Source organism: Carcharhinus amblyrhynchos, unplaced genomic scaffold, assembly GCF_965287045.1.
Source record: "Carcharhinus amblyrhynchos unplaced genomic scaffold, sCarAmb.v2.hapA scaffold_370, whole genome shotgun sequence".
Lineage (NCBI taxonomy): Eukaryota > Metazoa > Chordata > Chondrichthyes > Carcharhiniformes > Carcharhinidae > Carcharhinus > Carcharhinus amblyrhynchos.
Genome location: NW_027650110.1, coordinates 126,675 through 149,185, shown reverse-complemented (window position 1 = coordinate 149,185; position 22,511 = coordinate 126,675). Strand labels below are relative to the sequence as shown.

The window sequence follows — 22,511 nt, the reverse complement described above, 5'->3', positions numbered from 1 at the left end:
GGGTCACTGACTGTGTGGAACATAAGAACATAAGAAATAGGAGCAGGAGTAGGCCATCCAGCCCTTCGAGCCTGCCCCGCCATTCAATAAGATCATCGCTGATCTGTCGCTGCTCAGTTCCACTTTCCCGCCCTCTCCCCATAACCCTTAATCCCCTCTCCTATCAAAAACCCATCAACCCGCGTCTTAAAAATATTTAGCGAGGCAGCCTCCACCACTTCAACGGGCAGAGAATTCCAGAGATTCACCACCCTTTGAGTGAAGAAGTTCCTCCTCAACTCCGTTCTAAACCGCCCCCCTTTTATCTTGAGGCTGTGCCCCCTAGTCCTATTGTCTTTTTTGAGCGGGAAGAGTCTTTCCACCTCTATCCTATCCATCCCATTCATCATCTTATACGTCTCAATGAGATCTCCTCTCATTCTTCTAAACTCTAACGAGTACAAGCCTAGTATTCCCCGCCTTTTGCCTGGCACCCTTCTTAAACAACGGCGTAACATTAGCCGTTTTCCAATCATCCGGCACTTCCCCGGAATCCAGCGACGTTTGGAAAATAACCACCAAGGCATCCACTATCACCTTCGCCATTTCTTTCAGAACCCTCGGATGCATTCCATCCGGTCCTGGGGACTTGTCCACAATCAGCCCCTCCAGTCTGTCGAGCACCGCCTTTCTAGTAACAGTAATGTCATTAAGACCCTCCAGTCCTACCATCTTTCCATCGCTAACACCCGGCAAATTATTCACGTCCTCCTCCGTGAAGACAGAAACAAAAAAGTTATTCAATACCTTAGCCATATCCCCATCCCCTACCACTAGGTCCCCTTTCTCATCCTCTAAAGGACCAACATTCACCCTAGCCAGCCTCTTCCTTTTTATATATTTATAAAAACTCTTGCTATCCTTTTTTATATTAAGCGCTAGTCCAGCTTCATAGTTTCTCCTACCCTTCCTTATCAACTACTTTGTCAATCTTTGTTGACATTTAAACCTCTCCCAATCCTCTTCTCGCCCACTACTCTTAGCTACTCTAAATTCCTCCGCTTTTAGTTTAACACTTTCCTTCACCTCCTTCATTATCCACGGCTTATTACCTCTCCTCCTACTATCCTTTTTGACCATCGGAATAAATTTCCGTTGAGCACCAAGAAAGATCTCCTTAAAGATCCTCCACTGCTCCTCAACAGACCCTCCCTCCAACGCGCTCTCCCAGTCCACATTCGCCAATTCTTCTCTCATCCTACCGTACTCCCCTCTATTTAAACAAAGGACGCGTGTCCGGGAACCCACTTTCTCCTCCTCCATCTGCACCAGAAACTCCACCATACAATGATCACTCTCCCCAAGAGGATCCTTCACCGCAAGGTCCCTAATTCTACCCGCTTCATTACATAGAACATAGAACATTACAGTGCAGAACAGGCCCTTCGGCCCACGATGTTGCGCCGACCAGCTTTTGAAAAAAAAACAACACTAACCCACTAATCTAAACCAATCCCATTTCGTCCATAAACCTATCCACAGAACTCTTAAACGCCCCCAAACTAGGCGCATTTACAACTGCAGCTGGCAGTGCATTCCAGTCCCTCACCACCCTCTGGGTAAAGAACCTACCCCTGACATCAGTCCTATAACTACCCCCCCTTAATTTAAAGCCGTGCCCCCTCGTGCTAGCTTTCTCCATCCTAGGAAAAAGGCTATCACTATCCACCCTGTCTAAACCTCTAATCATCTTATATGTTTCAATAAGGTCCCCTCTTAGCCGCCTTCTTTCCAGCGAAAACAACCCCAAATCTCTCAGTCTCTCCTCATAGGATCTCCCCTCCATACCAGGCAACATCCTGGTAAACCTCCTCTGCACCCTCTCCAAAGCCTCTACATCCTTCCTGTAATGTGGGGACCAGAACTGCACACAATACTCCAAGTGCGGCCGCACCAGAGTTGTGTACAGTTGCATCATGACGCTGCGACTCCTAAATTCAATCCCCCTACCAATAAACGCCAAGACACCGTATGCCTTCTTAACAACCTTATCTACTTGATTCCCAACTTTCAGGGATCTATGTACACATACACCTAGATCCCTCTGCTCCTCCACACTATTCAAAGTCCTCCCGTTAGCCCTATACTCAACACATCTGTTATTCCTACCGAAATGAATTACCTCACACTTCTCCACATTAAACTCCATCCGCCACCTCGCGGCCCAGCTCTGCAACCTTTCTAAGTCACCCTGCAAACTATGACACCCTTCCTCACAATCTACCACACCTCCGACTTTGGTGTCATCAGCAAACTTACTAATCCACCTAACTGTACCCTCATCCAGATCATTAATAAAAATTACAAACAGCAGTGGCCCCAAAACAGATCCCTGAGGCACACCACTCGTAACCGAACTCCATGACGAATATTTACCATCAACCACCACCCTCTGTCTCCTATCTGCTAGCCAATTCCTGATCCAATTCCCTAGATCACCCCCAATCCCATACATCTGCATTTTCTGCAGAAGCCTACCATGGTGAACCTTATCAAACGCCTTACTAAAATCCATATACACCACGTCAACTGCCTTACCCCTATCCACCTCTTTGGTCACTTTCTCAAAGAACTCGATAAGGTTAGTAAGGCACGACCTACCCGCTACAAAACCATGCTGACTGTCTCTAATCAATTTATTACTCTCCAAATAACTATAAATCCTGTCTCTAATAATCCTTTCCAAAACCTTACCCACCACAGAAGTAAGACTCACCGGTCTATAATTCCCAGGGAAGTCTCTGCTCCCCTTCTTAAACAATGGGACAACATTTGCTGTCCTCCAATCTTCCGGTACTATACCAGAGACCAACGACGACCTGAAGATCAGAGCCAGAGGCTCTGCAATCACCTCTCTTGCCTCCCAGAGAATCCTAGGGTAAATCCCATCCGGACCAGGGGACTTATCTATTTTCAAACCCTCTAAAATATCCAGCACGTCCCCCGTATCAACTGCAATACTATCTATTTTACACCCCTGCACCCCAGTGTCCTCCTCAGCTACATTCATGTCCCCTTGCGTGAACACCGAAGAGAAATATTGGTTCAACGCCTCTCCAATCTCCTCCGGTTCCACACACAACTTCCCTCTACTGTCTGTAACTGGCACTAATCTTGCCCTAACCAACCTTCTGTTCTTGACATACCTGTAAAACGCCTTAGGGTTCTCCTTAATCCTATCAGCCAAAGTCATCTCATGTCCTCTTTTAGCCCTTCTTAACTCCCTCCTAGCCAATCTAAAACTTTCTAATGCACTACCTGAGCCCTCAAGCCTCATCCGAACATAAGCCTCCTTTTTCTTCCTAACCAACGAATCAACTTTTTTAGTGCACCACGGTTCCCTGGGCCTACCAAATCCTCCTTGCCTGACAGGGACATACCTATCACAGACCCGCAGTAGCTGCTCCTTGAAAAATCTCCACATCTCAGACGTTCCCAGTCCCTGTAATCTCCTAGTCCAACCAATGCTTCCTAATTCTCTCCTAATAGCACCAAGATCCAAGATAGCTCGCTCCCTCGTCAGCTCCAACACACACTGTTCGAGGAAACTATCCCGGCAGCATTCCAAGAACTCTTCCTCGAGCCCCCCACGTCCAACATGGGTCGACCAATCAATATGCAGATTGAAATCCCCCATAACTACGGCTGTCCCATTCCTGCACGCCGCACTTATTTGCGTGTTAACAGTTTGCACATTTTCCCCGTGTCTGCGTGGGTTTCCTCCAGGTGCTCTGGTTTCCTCCCACAGTCCAAAGATGTGCGGGTTAGGTTGATTGGCCGTGCTAAATTGTCCCTTAGTGCCCTGAGATGCGTAGGTTTGAGGGATTAGCAGGTAAATATGTAGGGATATGGGGATAGAACCTGGCTGAGAGCCTTTTTCCTCGGATGGAAATGGCTAGCACGAGGGGGCATAGCTTTAAATTGAGGGGTGATAGACATAGGACAGATGTCAGAGGTAGGTTCTTTACTCAGAGAGTAGTAAGGGTGTGGAATGCCCTGCCTGCAACAGTAGTGAACTTGCCAACATTAAAGGGCATTTAAACGGTCATTGGATAAACATATGGATGATATTGGAATAGCATAGGTTAGGTGGGCTTTAAATTGGTTTCACAGGTCGGCACAACATCGAGGACCAAAGGGCCTGTACTGCACTGTAATGGTCTATGTTCTTTGTTTCTATAAAGCTAAATACCTGTTTGTTTTCTCTATTAAACAATTTCTCTCTCTTCCTCATGCATTTATTTTATCCCTTGCAGATACACTCTCTCCCACTGTGTATGTATGCCCCTTTTGTGTCTTTTAATTCCCTCCTTTATGTTCCATGAAGTAAAAGTGAGCAAGAAATGAGCTGTAAGAAACTATTGTTTTCAACCTCCAGGTTTCAGTGGATACATCAGTGTTAGAAAACTTCAACGCTGAATACTCGCACCCAGCATTTTTAGGTTATGCAGTTGTTCAGAAACCTCCTCCTCCTGCAAGTCCACCGCCTCCTCCACCTATTCCTCCACCTGATGAAAAAACATGTAAGTTAAACAAGTAGCAAAATAATTGGATAAAAGCAAAATACTGCGGATGCTGGAATCTGAAACAAGAAGAGAAAATGCTGGAAAATCTCAGCAAGTCTGACAGCATCTGTGGGGAGAGAATAGAGCCAATGCTTAGAGTCTGGATGACACTTTGTCAGAACTGACAGCAAAGAGAATCAGCAGAGATTTATACTATTTATAAGGTGAAGGTTTCCCCCACCTTCATCGCTTAAATCTCTGCTGGTTCTCTTTGCTGTTAACTTTGACGAAGGATCATCCAGACTCCAGACGTTGGCTCTATTCTCTCCCCACAGATGCTCTCAGATCTGCTGAGATTTTCCAGCATTTTCTGTTTTGTTGTAGTAAAATTATACCTGTGAATGTCTATTCTTTCTATCTTTGATAGTTCTACCAAGGGTAAAATTTAATAGAACAAACTTAGTTCAAGTTAATGAAAGCATAATTTTTGTGAGCATTTTGTGTAGTTATTTCAAAGAAGTTATTGTTCTGACGTTCTACTGATTTCCTATTCTGACCTAACCTTCACAGAGTTCCCTTGGGTGCAGTGCATGATAAATATTTTTAAGATACAATTGTTACATTTAATGGGAAGAATGGATGAGCAGTACACAGTATTTTAGTTAGCTTGGTATTCAAGTAGGCAACAAATTTCATTTTAATCTATTTTCCCTTCAACTGCTTTGAATTGCTTTCTGAAAATTTTGGTTAGAATAACTAATATTGGATTCCCTGTTTCATGTAGATGTTTTTACCTTGGGAATTTGTGATACTTTTTTTTGAAATTTGGATTATAGCATCTCTCTTTTCTGTATATTTAAAAAAGTCCTGCAGATGACATGTGGTTCTTGTTTGTCACCTTGTTCTCTGTAACATTATTTTTATTGTCAACATTTGCAATGATAACTCTGAATGTAAGTATTATTAATAGGAAAATGCCATCTAAACATACCAAGATTTTGAACAGGTAAACCATTAGCAAGGTATTTCAAGCTGGTGGCCTACCAAGACACAGGAATGTAGGCCATCTGCCTGGAGATGACTTCCTGGCAATAGATCAGAGGGCCGGTGCTCCAGACCGTGGGCCCGCCCTGCTTGAAGGGTTTTTTTTCTCATTCATTTGTGGGACGTGGGTGTCGCTGGCTAGCCAGCATTTATTGCCCATCCCTCGTTGCTCTTGAGAAGGTGGCGGTGAGCTGCCTTCTTGAATCTCTGTGTCCATGTTTTGTGGATTGACCCACAATGCCATGAGGGAAGGAATTCCAGGATTTTGATCCAGCAATTGCAAAGGAACGGCGATATATTTCCAAGTCAGATTGGTGAGTGACTTGGAGGGGAACTTGCAGGTGGTGCTGCCCTCATCCTTCCAGATGAAATTGGTCATGGGTTTGGAAAGTTCTGTCTAAGAATTTTTGGTGAATTCTGCAGTGCATCTTGTAGATAGTCCACACTGCTGCAACTGAGCATCGATGGTGGAGTGATTGAATGTTTGTAGATGCGATTTCCTCCCACAATAGTGGCCCCACTGCTGATTCCATTTCTTTTTAAGGATTAGAAGCATGTCAGAATTGCAGATTGGGTGCATGTGCCCTCTGTATCTCTTACCTGAACCATAGGTTGCTGTCCCTTCTGTATTTGAGGATGTCCCACTGGACTTCCAGTTTTGAGAGCCCAGTCACCACCCTTAATTGAACAGCAAACCCCCCTTTCCCCACCCAACCACAACTAGCCACAGAATAGCCCATTCAGGAAATATCACTGCCGGGTAACCACACAGTTGTTTTACATTTGATTTTGCCATTGGTGAGCTTAAGGTGTTTCACTCCAAGCATGATTCAAGTGACCCAGTGGGAGCTTTTATCAAACAGGTTTAAGGTGCTGGGGAGCAGGAACAGAGGAGACGTCAGGGCTAAGTTTTTCACTCAGAGGGTGGTGGGTGAGTGGAATCGGCTGCCGGCGGTAGTGATGGAGGTAAACTCGTTGGGGTCTTTTAAGAGACTCCTGGATGATCTTTGCATCGTCAATGGAGACGGGAGAGGTTCCGGAGGATTGGAGGATTGCGGATGTGGTTCCTATTTTCAAGACAGGGAATGGGGATAGCCCGGGAAATTACTGACCGGTGAGTCTGACCTCAGTGGTTGGTAAGTTGATGGAGAGGATTCTGAGGGACAAGATTTATGAGCATTTGGAGAAGTTTAGAATGATCAGAAATAGTCAGCACGGCTTTGTCAAGGGCAGGTCGTGCCTTACGAGCCTAGTTGAGTTCTTTGAAAATGTGACCGAACACACTGACGAAGGAGGAGTGCTGGATGTGGTTTACGTGGACTTCAGCAAGGCGTTTGATAAGGTCCCCCATGCAAGACTTCTTGAGAAAGTGAGAGGGCATGGTATCCGAGGGGCTTTGGCCTTGTGGATCCAGAACTGGCTTGCCTGCAGAAGGCAGACAGTGGTTGTGGATGGGTCTTTTTCTGCATGGAGGTCGGTCTCCAGTGGAGTGCCCCAGGGATCTGTTCTAGGACCTTTGCTGTTTGTCATTTTCATAAATGACCTGGATGAGGAAGTGGAGGGATGGGTTAGTAAGTTCGCCGATGATATGAAGATTGGTGGTGTTGTGGATGGTCTGGAGGGATGTCAGAAGTTGCAGTGGGACATAGATAGGATGCAAGACTGGGTGGAGAAGTGGCAGATGGACTTCAACGCGGATAAATGTGTAGTGGTCCATTTTGGCAGGACCAATGGGATGAAGGAGTACAATACCAAGGGTAGGAGTCTTAGCAGTGTTGAGGAGCAGAAGTACCTTGGGGTCCGGGTCCACAGGACTCTTAAATCGGCCTCACAGGTGGAGGATATGGTTAAGAAGGCGTATGGTGTACTGGCCTTCATTAATCGAGGGATTGAGTTTAGGAGTCGGGAGGTAACGCTGCAACTTTATAAGACCCTTGTCAGACCCCACTTGGAGTACTGTGCGCAGTTCTGGCTGCCTCACTATAGGAAGGATGTGGAAGCTATTGAGAGGGTGCAGAGGAGATTTACAAGGATGTTGCCTGGATTGGGAGGCATGCCTTATGAAGATAGCTTGAGGGAGCTGGGACTCTTCTCCCTGGGGAGACGAAGGTTGAGAGGCGACCTGATAGAGGTTTATAAAATGTTGAGAGGTTTAGATAGGGTGGATTCTCAGAGGCTATTTCCCAGGGCTGAAATGGTCGCTACGAGAGGACACAGGTTTAAGGTGCTGGGAAGTAAGTACGGAGGAGATGTCAGGGGTAAGTTTTTCACTCAGAGGGTGGTGAGTGAGTGGAAGCGGCTGCCTTTGGTGGTGGTAGAGGTGAACTTGCTGGGATCTTTTAAAAGACTTTTGGATGAGTATATGGGACTTAATGGGATTGGGAGTTACAGATAGTTCTATGGCTTGGTAGGTATGGATATGATCGGTGCAACTTGTGGACCGAAGAGCCTGTTTGTGCTGTAGTGTTCTATGATTACATGGGATTTAAGGTGATTGAGGGTTATAGATAGGCCTAGTAGGTAGGGATATGATCAGCGCAACTTGTGGGCCGAAGGGCCTGTTTGTGCTGTAGTGTTCTATGTTCTATATTCTATGTTAAACCCAGGTCCCTGGCGTTGTAAGGCAGCACTGTGCCACTGTGATGCCCCCATGGTTTGTTATTCCATTGGGATATTTCGCCTCCATATGCAAAGAAAATTGGAACCTGGATGATGTTTGAGACATTTCTAATGCACTGTTCCCTTTGTACTGCACTGAATTGTCAGCCTAGACTCTTTGCTGAGTTCCTGAAGTGAGGCTTGAATTAACAAATATCAGACAAAGAATTGAGAATGTTACCACAAAACCAAGCTGTACTTGTGCTTTCTATTGCTTTGCCAGCACCCCCCATGGTCTTCCCATGGTGACTGTGGATTGCTCACAAAATCTACAGTAGGATAAACAATTTTGTAACCCAATAATGTAGGACTGCTGTATGGCTCTTCAGTCCAAATCGAGTGAACATTTCCTGTTCTGTATTCCCTGGTTATTTCCTCTCCCCTTTTTGTGACAGTTACAAATGATATCAAAAGTCTCATTTACCTCATCTCTGACATCCAGAGTATGACCCCAGCCACTGAGTGATGGCGTATTGTTTGAGGAGCCAATGGTGGAACCAGACTCATCAGCCAATGTTCACTCATGCACATGTCCTTGCAGCATGCAGGATTATCACAAAGGAAAAACATGATCTGGTTTCTTTTTCTTTGTCCCCGCCTTTCCACCTCTTCAACTCCACCTTCCACAGTTGCAGTTAGTTAATGGTGGATGGAGTTTTTCCTTTTCCTTTCCCATGCTGACTCCGGTGAGAATAGCAACAGGCAACTCACTAGCTGCGTAGTTGACTTTTCTCACCATAAGGTGCAACTTTTGGATTAAAAACAATCCGGGAGCGAGTACCACACCGTCATGCTGATGGGGCAGGCCCGGAAAAATGCCAACATTGTCAGGAATCCTGAGATCAGGGCATCCTTCATAAAAGGACATTGTGATCTCTGAGTTAAAAATAGGTCAAACCCTCTCCATAGCACATCCGTGCACAGATCTTTCCACACGCACATGCACTTCCCCATCCAGGGAAATGAGCCCCTTCCCTCAGAGCACCCCAGAAGGGATCCCTTGCACTACCCCCCTGCACTCTGGCAGTATAGTGGGGGCAGTGCTGAGCCAGTGGCAGCATTCTACCCAGCCATGTTTCTCTCTACCCCTGGGGACTGTACTAACCTGTACTTCCCTGGTGGGTTCCCTTTGCCTGGTCCCTGTTTTTAAAATCCTATTGTAAACCTTACCAATGGGCCGTCATGTTGAGGGAAACAATATGGTGGGGAAGGGGGAAGTCCTTAAGTGATGTTATAATTTATTTAAATGAGGTTCCCAACCAGCTGTCTAAGTGCAAAATTCAGCTAATATGTTACCACCAAAGTTTCCTGTTTCTAACAATGATTAAAATTGTGAAGTATTGACTGCAGTTTTGTTGTATGAAGCATTTTAGTTCAGTCAGTGTCACGGTGATTTTTATAATGCCTGAGTTATACATGTCAAACACCTCTGCAATTGTTTCAACTAAAGTGCCTACTAAACTTTCAATTACCGTTTAGCTGCTCTTGAAACAAGGCGTGTATCAGATTATCGAGAATATTTGGTCCTCCTTTGTGATTTTTGTTTTCTTTCTACTCATAATTTCTGAAGGTTCTTCACGACAGTATTTGGAACACTACATCTTTCCTGTACTACTCCCAGGCATGTTTGAAACTCTCAAACAAGCTAAAATTGAGAAATGCTTTGAGGTCAGTGCCTTTTATCAGTTTAATATTTTCATTTTTAAAACCACTATTTTAGGAGATATTATCGTTCAATCTTCCTCATCTTGCTTTTCATATATTTTCTCAGTTCTACCACCAGGGTGGACAATGTTATTTTTCCACAACAGATGTGCTTAACAACTCTTGTGTCAGAATGTTGAAACTCACATTCAAGTCTATGGTATAGCAAATCAGGTCCTTCTTGCTGGCTGTTACTTGTCTCCAACAATTCTTTTGGTTTTATCTTCTAAAGCTTTGTTTTGTACTTGTAAACATGGCAGTTTTGTACCTTCATGTTATTTCAGAGCAGATGGATACTTCATTCAGCATTCACAACTTTTACGGATGCACTATAGAAAGCATTGGAAATGGCAAGGAAATGGCAGAAGTAATAGCAGATGCGTTAGTAGTTATTTATCAAAATTCGCCAGCTGATTGGAAAACAGCTACGCCGCTGTTTAAAAAAGGAGGTAAACAAAAGGTGGATAACTACAGGCTGGTTAGCTTAACATCCGTAGTTGGGAAAATGTTGGAATCCATCATTAAGGAAGAAAGGGCAGGACACCTGGAAAAGAGTTGTTCGATCAAGCAGACGTGACATGGATTCATGAAGGGAAAGCCGTGTTTGACGATTTACTGGATTTTTATGAAGATGTGACTAGTGCGGCTGACAGAAGGGAACCGATGGATGTGGTGTTTTTAGATTTCCAGAAGGCATTTGATAAGGTGCCTCACAAAAGGTTGCTGCAGAAGATTAGGGTACACGGAGTTGGGGGTAAAGTGTTAGCGTGGATTGAGGATTGGCTATCTAACAGGAAGCAGAGAGTTGGAATAAATGGGTGCTTTTCTGGTTGGTAGTTGGTGACAAGTGGCATGCTGCAGGGATCAGTGTTGGGGACTCAACTGTTTACCATTTACATAGACAATCTGGAGAAGGGGGTTGAGTGTAGGGTAACAAAGTTTGCTGATGACACGAAGATGAATGGGAAAGCAAATTGCGTGGAGGACACGGACAGTCTGCAGAGAGATCTGGATAGGCTGAGTGAGTGGGCAAGGATCTGGCAGATGGAGTATAACGTTAGCAAATGAGAGGTTATTCGCTTTGGAAGAAATAATAGTAAAATGGAATATTATTTAAATGGTGAAAAATTACAACATGCTACTGTGCAGAGGGACCTGGGGGTCCTTGTGCATGAATCACAAAAACCCAGTCTGCAGGTGCAGCAGGTGATCAAGAAGGTGAATGGGATGTTGGCCTTCATAGCGAGGGGGATAGAATATAAAAGCAGGGAGGTCTTGCTGCAACTGTACAGGGCACTGGTGAGGCTGCAGCTGGAGTACTGTGTGCAGTTTTGGTCCCCTTATTTGCGAAAGGACATATTGGCCTTGGAGGGAGTACAGAGAAGGTTCACCAGGCTGATACTGGAGATGAGGTGGTTAGCTTATGAAGAGAGATTCAGTAGATTGGGCCTGTACTCGGAGTTTAGAAGGCTGAACGGTGATATAGAGACATATAAGATAATGAAGGGGCTAGATAGGGTAGAGGCAGAGAGATTCTTTCCACTTAGAAAGGAAACCAGAACTAGAGGACACAGATTCAAAATAAGGCGGGGGGGGAATCAATTTAGAACAGAGTTGAGGAGGAACTTCTCCTCTCAGAGGGTAGTGAATCTCTGGAATTCTCTGCCCATTGAGGTGGTGGAGGCTACCTTGTTGAATATGTTTAAGTCACGGATAGACAGATTTCTGATAGATAAGGGAATTAAGGGTTATGGGGAGCAGGCGGGAAAGTGGAACTGATCCACTTCAGATCAGCCATGATCTTATTGAATGGCGGGGCCGGCTCGAAGGGCTAGATGGCCTACTCCTGCTCCTATTTCTTATGTTCTTATCTTTTCTGGTTCTATCCCAGCTTGGTATGATTCCTGCTGTACCCAAGACTGCAAGGAACTGCAAAAGGTTGTAAATGTAGCCCAGTCCATTATGCAAACCAGCCTCCCATCCATTGCCTCTGTCTACACTTCCCGCTGCCTCGGCAAAGCAGCCAGGATAATTAAAGACCCACGCAACCCAGACATTCTCTCTTCCACCTTCTTCCTTCGGGAAAAAGATACAGAAGTCTGAGATTATGTACCAACCGACTCAAGGACTGCTTTTCCCCTGCTGCTGTCAGACTTTTGAATGGACTTACCTTGCATTAAGTTTGTCTTTCTCTACACTCTAGCTATGAATGTAACAATAATAAATTAAATCAAATCAAACATTTTACCCTAATCCACAGTCCTTGACCTCTCACTGTACGGTACAAGTTTGTATTGCACTCAATTCCTTCCACTAGTAAGTACAGTTGAAACACTGTGAGAGAGGTTAAGCAGTTTTATTTCTATCCACGATTCCAATGAAAGAGATTCACTGGCCTGAATTAGAAATGGTGAAATTTACTAATAAGTTGGAGTTACTGGTGTTTTGAGCGCACTAATTAATATACCATCGTTTGACACTCAAAATTAAATACTTGAAATGCTGTCTACACTGTTAACATTTCTAATCAACTTTATATCCTCAGGCAAAGCTGTTTGTTCATCTTTACAATTAAACTTCGATTGGAATCAAATTTTAAAGTGACTAACCAGTAAAAATGACCACATTTTCAGATTTGCACCGACATTGTATTTAAGAATGACAAAGTATTTATAGTGATTCTGTCATGTTTCCAAACTCTGAATGTTAATGCAACTGTTTCCATTTCACTTTTATCTAAATAAATCATCTGAAAGCAACAATGCACATTGTGCAGGTATTTCCTTTCTTTTCCTGTACCATTGCTTCATTGCCAGCTTATTTTCCCAAGTGAGCCAAAAAGTTTCCAACTCACAGATTCGCATTCAAGCACATAAATTATTTTGCTAATCACAGAAATATTCAGCAGAGAAGACTACTTTGTTTTTTTCCTCAACGTACTTGCGTAATTTTGCATTGTTGAACAAATAAAATTGACAGTTAATTGACATCATTGTCAACGTTCATTTTCATTGAGGTCACAAGTTAAAATTAAACTTCCGTATATTTGGGAGTGAAAAGTACTTATAGAAAATTTAGAATTCCTGCAACAAAATGGGGATGAATTCTTCCATCTGGCTGTGCAGCTTTGTTAGCGCAGTGGGCTGGGAGACCTTAGCAGCAGTCGATTCACGTCCGGGCCTCCGTGTGTCTCCCAACACCGGATTTCCGTTGCCGTCAGCTCAGCACTGGAATTTGGCACAGAGCTGCATAAATTATGCAGGCCCTCATTTAAATACTATTTAAATCCCCATTAACATGCCCAGGATTGAAATCTCCGGTCTGCTAGCTTCTCCCCTACCATCTACTACCCCTCACCCTCCTCTCACCAGGAGTGGTTCGCTCCAGCAGGCTTTACTATAGCTCCCCTCTTCCAGGGAACTGATGGCCCGACCCCGCTCGAGTGAAGAGGGGGCAACTGAGGTCACCCCTGAGGGTTAGGCGCTGGGGGCTGGTGCCCCCTGGGCATTGGCATCTTTGATGTGGAGGTGTCGGTGCTGGACTGGGGTAAGCACAGTAACAAGTCTCACAACACCAGGTTAAAGTCCGTTTTTTTATGAATGAGAGTTTCTAATGAAATCTGCAATAGAGAATGAGAACTTTACATTATTTCAGTTTGGCTCCTCAGTTCTGCCCATGGTGCATGCGGGGTGAATTGGAATGGTAGATGTTTAGGCAAAGGATGGTGGGCGGACAGGTACCAATTGGTGTCGAGGGTATGAGGAGCCATTAGGTGTAGTTCTGGGTCATAGGCGGGCATGGGAAGTAAATAGGGTATGAGGGGTGTTGGAGGTGAGGATTAGAGGAGTGTTTCACATTTTTCTTTTAAAAACCTGAACGTGGTACTGGAGCACTCAGGCAGGACTCCTGTCTGTTGAGCTGACAGCTTTGTTTCAGTGTTGCCTGCCTCAAACCCCAGAGATCCCACCATCCCAGAACAAAAATCCCAACTTCTGGGATATTTCCTCCCAGGTCAGGATTGAGGAGCCAGGAAATATCCTGTCACTAAGCCCCTGACCCAGGAGTGGAAATTCAGACCCTTGAATCATTTGTATTCCTTTGGGAGAAGTCAATGAATTCAAATTACTTTGTTGTTTTCTGTTGCCTTCCATTCAACATACACAAGTACAATCCCAATGCCTGGTTAAAATGTCTTCTGAAATTGATTGTGGCAAAAAAACCAAACTTCCCATTAATGGAGAAAGTGGCTAGATAAATTCTGCCAGTTTTCTCTTCATAAAGATATAATTTATTGACTAGTTTGAGCTACAGAGTCGTATGTATCTTTGTAGTTAATTCATTTTACAAGCTCACATTTGCTTTTCTTTGCAGAGAAAACAAACAAAGTTCAATGCTTGTGACTTTCTGGCAGAATGGCTTTACAAGTAGGTGTCTTGTCTATTTATCTCAATTTATTTTGTATTATAAGTAGAAACCAGCTTTACATAGAACATAGAACACTACAGCACAAACAGGCCCTTCGGCCCACAAGTTGCGCCGATCACTTCTATACCTACTAAGCCATAGACCTATCTATAACCCCCAACCCCATTAAATCCCATATACTCATCCAGAAGTCTTTTAAAAGACCCCAGCGAGTTCGCCTCCATCACCACCGACAGCAGCCGATTCCATTCACTCACCACCCTCTGAGTGAAAAACTTACCCCTAACATCTCCTCTGTACTTGCTTCCCTGCACCTTAAATCTGTGTCCTCTCGTAGCGACCATTTCAGCCCAGGGAAATAGCCTCTGAGAATCCACCCTATCTATTCCTCTCAACATCTTATAAACCTCTATCAGGTCGCCTCTCAATCTTCGTCTCTCCAGGGAGAAGAGTCCCTTTAGTATTGTTTCACTCCCCACACCTATTGGTGCGCAAGGCAGAATTTCATCTGATACCATAGCAAGTTCTATCTGGAACAGGCATCCAGAGGCTTATAATTTCAGCAGGGCAGCAGTACACATCAAGCATGGCCCACCAGGAGCCTCTCCCACTATTACCGCCTGCCACTGGCATGTTGGAAGTGTTTTTCAGATTGATATAAATACACCTTTCTTATCCATCAAGGCCTGGGATGGGAATTGAACGCAAAACTGAGAGATAGGGACACTGCAAGACCTCCCTAAGTTACTGAGCTGAATTTCTTTTGCCAGAGATGTGAGCAGTAATTTACAATATGATGTCCTTTTAGAACATAGAACACTACAGCACAAACAGGCCCTTCGGCCCACTAGTTGCGCCGATCACTTGTATATCTACTAAGCCATAGACCTATCTATAACCCCCAATCCCATTAGATCCCATATACTCATCCAGAAGCCTTTTAAAAGACCCCAGCGAGTTCGCCTCCACCACCACCGACGGCAGCCGATTCCATTCACTCACCACCCTCTGAGTGAAAAACTTACCCCTAACATCTCCTCTGTACTTGCTTCCCTGCACCTTAAATCTGTGTCCTCTCGTAGCGACCATTTCAGCCCTGGGAAATAGCCTCTGAGAATCCACCCTATCTATTCCTCTCAACATCTTATACACCTCTATCAGGTCGCCTCTCAACCTTCGTCTCTCCAGGGAGAAGAGTCCCAGCTCCCTCAACCTATCTTCATAAGGCATGCCTCCCAATCCAGGCAACATCCTTGTAAATCTCCTTGAATTTTACTTGAATAATTTATCCCTGATTAGAGTAAAACATATTGGCCAGCGTTCTCTGGTCATTCATGTCGCACCACTGCTGCCAGCGAGAATGGAGAATTTGGCACTTGGCCAAATCTCCATTCACAGCAGGGGGACTGGAGAACCCAAGCTCTGGGCGAGGTCAGAGAGTTCTGGCTCTTTGTTACTAGTAATAAATGAAAGAAAACTAATTATAATTTTGATCTTTTTGTTTCTTAGCAAAAATCTAAAGAGATCAGACAAGCAATTTGTTGCCTTCAATGAAATCCCTTTTGTTAAGAATTGGCTTAAAGATCAGTAAGTATTTAATCAGTCTGATCAAAATAGGTATTTTTTCATTTACGAGTGACAGACTCAAAGCCAACAGAATGTTCTGTCATAAGGATTATATCCAAGGATGTTCTGTGAAAAAAAACAAGAGTTTAAAATTATTGGTTCTCTATATTCCTTAGTTGATAAAGAAATCCAGAAAAATATATTTTAAACAAAAACTGAGAAGGTGATGAATGAATCATTTCATTGGAGCCATGATCTGGAGATGCCGGTGTTGGATTGGGATGGACAAGGTGAGAGGTCACACGGCACCAGGTTGTAAATCAAATCAGATTTGATTTAAATAAACCTGTTGGACTATAACCTGGTGTCGCCTGACCTCTCATTTTATTGGAGAAGGGCTTGTATGATTCTTAATCAGGTCCAATTTTCAAGATATGTGAGACAGAATGCCCTAATTAGCCAAACACAGCTAATAGTTTTTTAAAATTGACTAGTCCACTGACATTACTTGGCATTATTCCCACAAGACCAAATGTCATTAACCATCATAAAGGTGTTGAAATATTGCATAATATCTGTAAAAAGGCCATCACTCTTTGAACTTTCTTTTTATCATAACTCCTATTGAAAGTTAATTTTTAGGAATAACTGTGCAACAGCTTTTTAAAACAAACAGAACATCATTTTAGAAGTGTCCAATTTTCTTGGAACTCATTCCAATAACTTGGAAGAGCTCCATGCAAAGTGCTGAATAATGGTGCAGGATGGGTAGCTAAGTTCAAGCCTGTCCCTTCATTGCTACTTCACACCTACTTCTTTTTCAGGTGTCTGCTCCCAGTATATACAATTATTTATTTTTTATTGAGGAGGAAATTAGCTACACTACTGGAAACAATTTTTTGTTTCAGAAGAACACAACAACGCAGCTAGTAACAGCGATAATCAGAAATCATTTCCACTTTGTCCAGCTTGACAAAGGGAGCAAAATATAACCATCAGATTTAAGGAGCTATATTTCAAAATTCATATCATAAAACGATATTGATCTTAATATCCTTTGCAATCTGTCGCAAAATATGTTATTTTATGTGAATTTTATTGACTTGATTACTCCAGCTGTTGAGACTGACACTTGGCAATCGATATTGCAAGGTGGTCACGTCTTACATTTATTGTGCTACAGTAACATTAGCAAACAGCCTCTTATACTGTTCTTGGAGATGCTTCTTAATAGCATTGGCTTAGATCTGAGAATAAGATGTGTGCTTTATCACTAAAACAGGGGAATTGAGGAGGAGCGCAAAATATAAGAAAAAATGAAAAGTTAACCCTTAAAAATCCATGAGAAGAAAAAATGAATGAAAAGATTACCTTTTTCACATTAACAAGTTTTGTTTGGCCCAGGGATTAAACTCATAATGATTTGAATTTATGCTACTCAAGCTGTTGGATATTAGTAAAGGGAAATGAACACAATTTGTAAAGAAATAAAAACCCTTTAACTTCTAGAGGAACATCAATGTCATGTTTTTTCTCATTTAAGTCACCAGATAACCTGCGCCCTTTGTGGTGAAATTGCTGATTAATAATGAATTAAAAACAAATTGAAGTTATGCTGAAACTAATTTCAGTTGGACTTGTCTCAGGGTAAATAGTCATTTATAGAGTGATAGAAATTTTTGCAAATATCTAGCAGGCTAGGCAGCAATTGTGCAGACAAAAGCAGAAATAGTGGATGGATTTTCAGGTCTCGGTGGTGGTGGCAGGGAGCGGGAGGGTAACTGGGGGAATGGGAGATGCTCAACATAGTGGGGAGTCTAGCGCGCTGGTTTGACAAATTTCACCAGAACTGGAGGAGGCAAGGCTCAGAAAACCACCTTGTTTGGGAATGGAGCCAGCTAATATTGCTAACAAGTTCACTGTCAGATTTGAAAATGAGTTTGGAATTTTGGTGGTAGCACATGGGTTACATGTTGGATCAGAAACAGGTGGCAATACTGCAGTGAACCAGCCAGAGCCCCACCATAATATTAACACCATTGTGTTGTGTGGCATTACCACCATGCTAAATAAACAGTCTAGCAACTCAAAACTGGTCATTCAGGAGGCGCTGTGGGCCATCAGCAGCAACAGAATTGTATCCAACCACAATCTGTAACCTCATGACCCAGCATATCTCCCACTCCACCATTACCATCAAGCCAGGGATCAACTCTGGTTCAATGGAGAGTGCAGGAGGGCATGCCAGGAGCAACACCAGGCATTCCTAAAAATGAGGTGTCAACCTGATGAAGCTACAACACAGGACTGCTTATGTGCTAAACAGAAAAAGCAGCAAGCAGTAGACAGGGCCAAGTGATTCCACACCAATGGATCAAATCTAAGCTCTGCAGTATTGACACATCCAGTTGTGAATGGTGGTGGACAATTAAACAACTCATTGAAGGAGGAGACTCCACAAATATCCCCACCCTCAATGATGGAGGAGCCCAGCCCATCAGTGTGAAAGATAAGGCTGAAGGATTTGCAGCAATCTTCAGCCAGAAATGCTGAATGAATGATCCATCTCAGCTTCCTCCAGTGGTCCCAGCATCACAAATACCAGTCTTCAATCAATTCAATTCATTCTATGCGGTATCAGGAAATGGCTGAAGGCACTAGACACTGCAAAGGCATTGGGCCTTGATAACATCCTGGCAATAGTTTGTGCTCCAGAACTTGCTGCCCCCCCTAACCAAGCTGTTCCAAAATAGTGACAACACTGGCATCTACCCGGCAATGTGGAAAATTACCCAGGTATGTCCTGTACACAAGAAACAGGACAAATCCAACCCAGCCAATTACCGCCCAATCAGCCTACTCTCGATCATCAGTAAAGTGATGGAAGGGTCATCGACAGCGCGATCCCCAGCACCTGCTCAGCAATAACCTGCTCAGTGACGCTCAGTTTGGTTTTCACCAGGGTCACTCAGCTCCTGACCCCATTACAGCCTTGGTTCAAAAATGGACAAAAGAGCTGAATTCCAGAGGTGAGGTGAGAGTGACCACCTTTGACATCAAGGCTGCACTTGACCAAGTGTGACATCAAAAAGCCCAAGCAAAACTGGAGTCAATGGGAGCTGGGGGAAATCTCTCCACTGGTTGGAGTCATACCTAGTACAAAGGAAGATGGATGTGGTGGTTAGAAGTCAGTCATCTCAGCTCCGGGACATCACTGCAGGAGTCCCTCAGGGTAGTGTCTTGGGTCCAACCAGCTTCAGCTGCTTCATCATTGACCTTTCTTTCATCATAAGGTCAGAAGTGGGAATGTTTGCTGATGATTGCACAATATTCAGCACCGCATGTAACTCCTCGGATATTGAAACAGCCCATGTCCAAATGCAGAAAGACCTGGACAATATCCAGGCTTGGGCAAGTAATATTTGTGCTACACAACCGTCAAGCCATAACCATCTCTAACAAGAGGGGATCTAAACATCACCCCTTGACATTGAATGGCGTTACTGTTGCTGAATCCCCCACAATCACATTCTAGGGTTACCATTGATCAGAAACTGAACTAGATTGGTCATCTCAATACGATAGCTCCAAGAACAGGTCAGAGGCTGTGAATCCTGTGGCAAGAAATTCACCTCCTGACTCCCCAAAGTCCACCATCTACAAGGCGCAAGTAAGGAATTTAGTGGAATACTCTCTACTTGTCTGGATGAGTGCAGCTCCAACAAAATTCAAGAAGCTTAATACCATCCAGGATAAAATGGCTTACTTGTTTAGTTTTTCTTCTACAAACAGGCAATCCCTCCACCAATTTCAAACAGTGGCAGCAGTGTGTACTATGTACAAGAAACACTGCAGGAACTCAGCAGAGTTCTTTAGGCAGTACTTTGCAAACCCACAATGACTACTATCTAGAAGGACAAGAGCAGCAGATACCTGGGAACACCACCGCCTGGACGTTCCCCTCCAAGTTGACCACCATCCTGACTTGCAATATATCACCATTATTTCACTGGGGCAAACTCCTGGAAATCCCTGCCTAACAGCAGTGTATGGGTACCTACACCTCAGGGACTACAGCAGTTCAGGAAGGCAGCTCATCACCTTCTTCTGAGGGCAACCAGGGTTGGGTAATGAATGATGGTCTTGTTAGTGACACACACACCTCATAAATCAATTCTAAAGAAAGTTGAATTTGTGTGTATCAATGCAGTGAATGACTAAGACCCTGTATGGATTCTTTATGGAATATATACAGATATGCTCATTATTATCTCTAAATGTTAAAACCGGATGAAGACCCACAAATGGCTGAGTCCTTTGTGACTCATGAACAAAAGGACCTAGCTGGCAGTAGTGGAGAAACTCGCAGCTTGTTATCTCTGAAGAGCCTCTAATGACACACTCTGGCTTCTCAGACCAAAATTAAATAGAGCTGTACAAAGGTCATCTGCATTTCATAATCCAGGTTCGCCAACAGGAATTGCTTATCTGCTGAGACAAAGGACCATGCAATCTTAGTCTCAGTTCTTAACGGTTGATCCATTCAGTTTTAGGGATCCAGAGAACGAGAAGAGATCGGAGTCATGTGACATGCACCTGTAGTTTTTGGAATGAGTAATATTGTCTTGCTATGCTGCAAAGTCAGTTGTCATTTTTACTGTCAAACCAGCAGCATTAGAGACAAGGTTTGACACCTGGCTCCATCTACACAGCTTCAATTGGAAATTCTGTACCATCGCCCACAAGACTGCACATTTCTGCACGTCAATCTCACCGTGCGAGTCAACACATTGGAAAAGTAAATTATCTTGCTTCGTTTTTCAGCTCACGGACCTTCATGAAGGAGTACCTCACTGGACTTTGATGCTGGACTCTGGAAACCATGTGAACTACTATTTATTTTCACTGTGGCCTCTGCACTGTAAATCTGTCTTTTCTCAATCCCTAGAAAACAAAAGCGACAATGTTACTACTTGTTTGAGTGTGTGCAAATAAACTACCCTTTGAGTTCATCCTGTCTTCATCTTACTGTGGAGTTATTAATAGATATTGGATCACACCAAAACCAAGTGGGGGGTGGGGAATGCCCACCACTTATAAAGGGGGAGCAAATCAAAAACACCTTTATGTTTACAAACTATTGGTGAGAGGAGAAATCAGTCCTGGAATTAATCCTGTCTTAACGGGGAAATGGGCACCTATCTTCAAAATGGGCCTTCTGATGGAGGCCCTTCCCATCGGGAATTTAACTGTTTAAATTCAGCCTTCCACCACACAGGTTCAATCCTCCCACCAGCCTTAAAATTGGGCAGGAAACGGCCCTTATTGGCCATTAAAGGGCCTCAACTGGGACAAGATTGGGCTTCCTATCCTAAGACCCTGCCTGCCCCAGCATAAAATTGCTGCATGTCTGGGGCAGGGAGCAACCGACAGAGAATCTCTTCCCTTCAATTTCACTCTTCCCCACTCTATCTAAAAACTCATTGGTGTGGGGCGTAAACTTCAGCCCCATGTGTTTGCTCTGCATAGAACCATAGAACCCTACAGCACAGAAGCAGGCCTTTTGGCCCTTCTTGGCTGTGCTGAACCATCTTTCTGCCTAGTCCCACTGACCTGCACTTCCACACCCCTCTCATCCATATACCTGTCCAAGGTGAAGCAATAATGAGTTTAGAGTGTGGTTTTGGTTTCTCAGGGAATGGTACGTGTTGAGTGAGAAGGATCAAGTGAAGCTTAAGAATTTATTGTGTGCCAGCCCTAAGCAAGGTGCTTGGGGCTAGTGATAACTCTTTCTGTTTGTATTGCAATCTTCCCAACCTTATTGCCTGGTGTAATGCAATTTATTTTTCTCCTCTTAATAAATGTTTTATTTTTTGCATTAAAAGTTCGTGAGGAGACTCCTGTGATTTTGTTCAGTAACTTTCCTCCACAGTTGCTATAAACAAGGTTTGAGTTGAGCGAGAAAGGTCAAGCCAGCTTTCACTGTGGGGCCTGACTTGTCCAGTATTAACATCAGCTGGGATTATGACACTCTTTATAGGATCTATTGGTGGAGCTATCATGAAATGCCAGAGAGCCAGTGCCAAAGGAGACTGCCTCTAGCCGTGTAGATCACTCTTCATAGAGCTTTGTAACCTCATGGTGAAAGATCCGACATTGTGCAGCCCTGCTGATGGTTGCCAACATCACTGTGGCCTTGAATTTCTTTACATCTGGCTCCTCTCAAGGGTCAGCTGTAGAGCTGGCAATGGTTGCATACCACTGCACCTCACTGATGCCCTATTTGTGAAGGGTGGTCAGTGCCTTCGGTTTCATACAGATGGGACTTCACACACACATGTGCACATGCACACACGCAACCCCCAACCCCACCGGGATCTCTGTCCATCACAGTTGCAAGGCATCATCGAGGGCACATTTGTGGCCTTCAAGGCATCAGGTGATCGGCCAGTAAGATTCATTAACAGGGACAACTTCCACTCCCTGAAATGTTCAGTTGTGACAACAAGAGCTTCAGGAGAGTTTGTTAAATTCCTGTCAGCTGCCATGACTCCTTCATTGGCTGGCAGT

At 44.0% G+C, this 22,511-nt stretch overlaps 1 protein-coding gene across 3 annotated transcripts in view; it reads left to right on the top strand.

The window, feature by feature from the left end:
* The window catches only part of iqck (IQ motif containing K), a 129,768-nt gene that overhangs the window by 20,117 nt on the left and 87,140 nt on the right, over positions 1–22,511 (top strand). For 2 of the 3 annotated variants that reach the window (XM_080183673.1, XM_080183675.1), the window contains exons 3-6: positions 4,418–4,562; positions 9,817–9,914; positions 14,322–14,374; positions 15,885–15,962. In XM_080183673.1, the coding sequence (XP_080039799.1) occupies positions 4,418–4,562; positions 9,817–9,914; positions 14,322–14,374; positions 15,885–15,962 (374 nt within the window). The remainder of the gene's footprint in view (positions 1–4,417; positions 4,563–9,816; positions 9,915–14,321; positions 14,375–15,884; positions 15,963–22,511) is intronic. The other variant, XM_080183674.1, reaches the window with a different exon arrangement.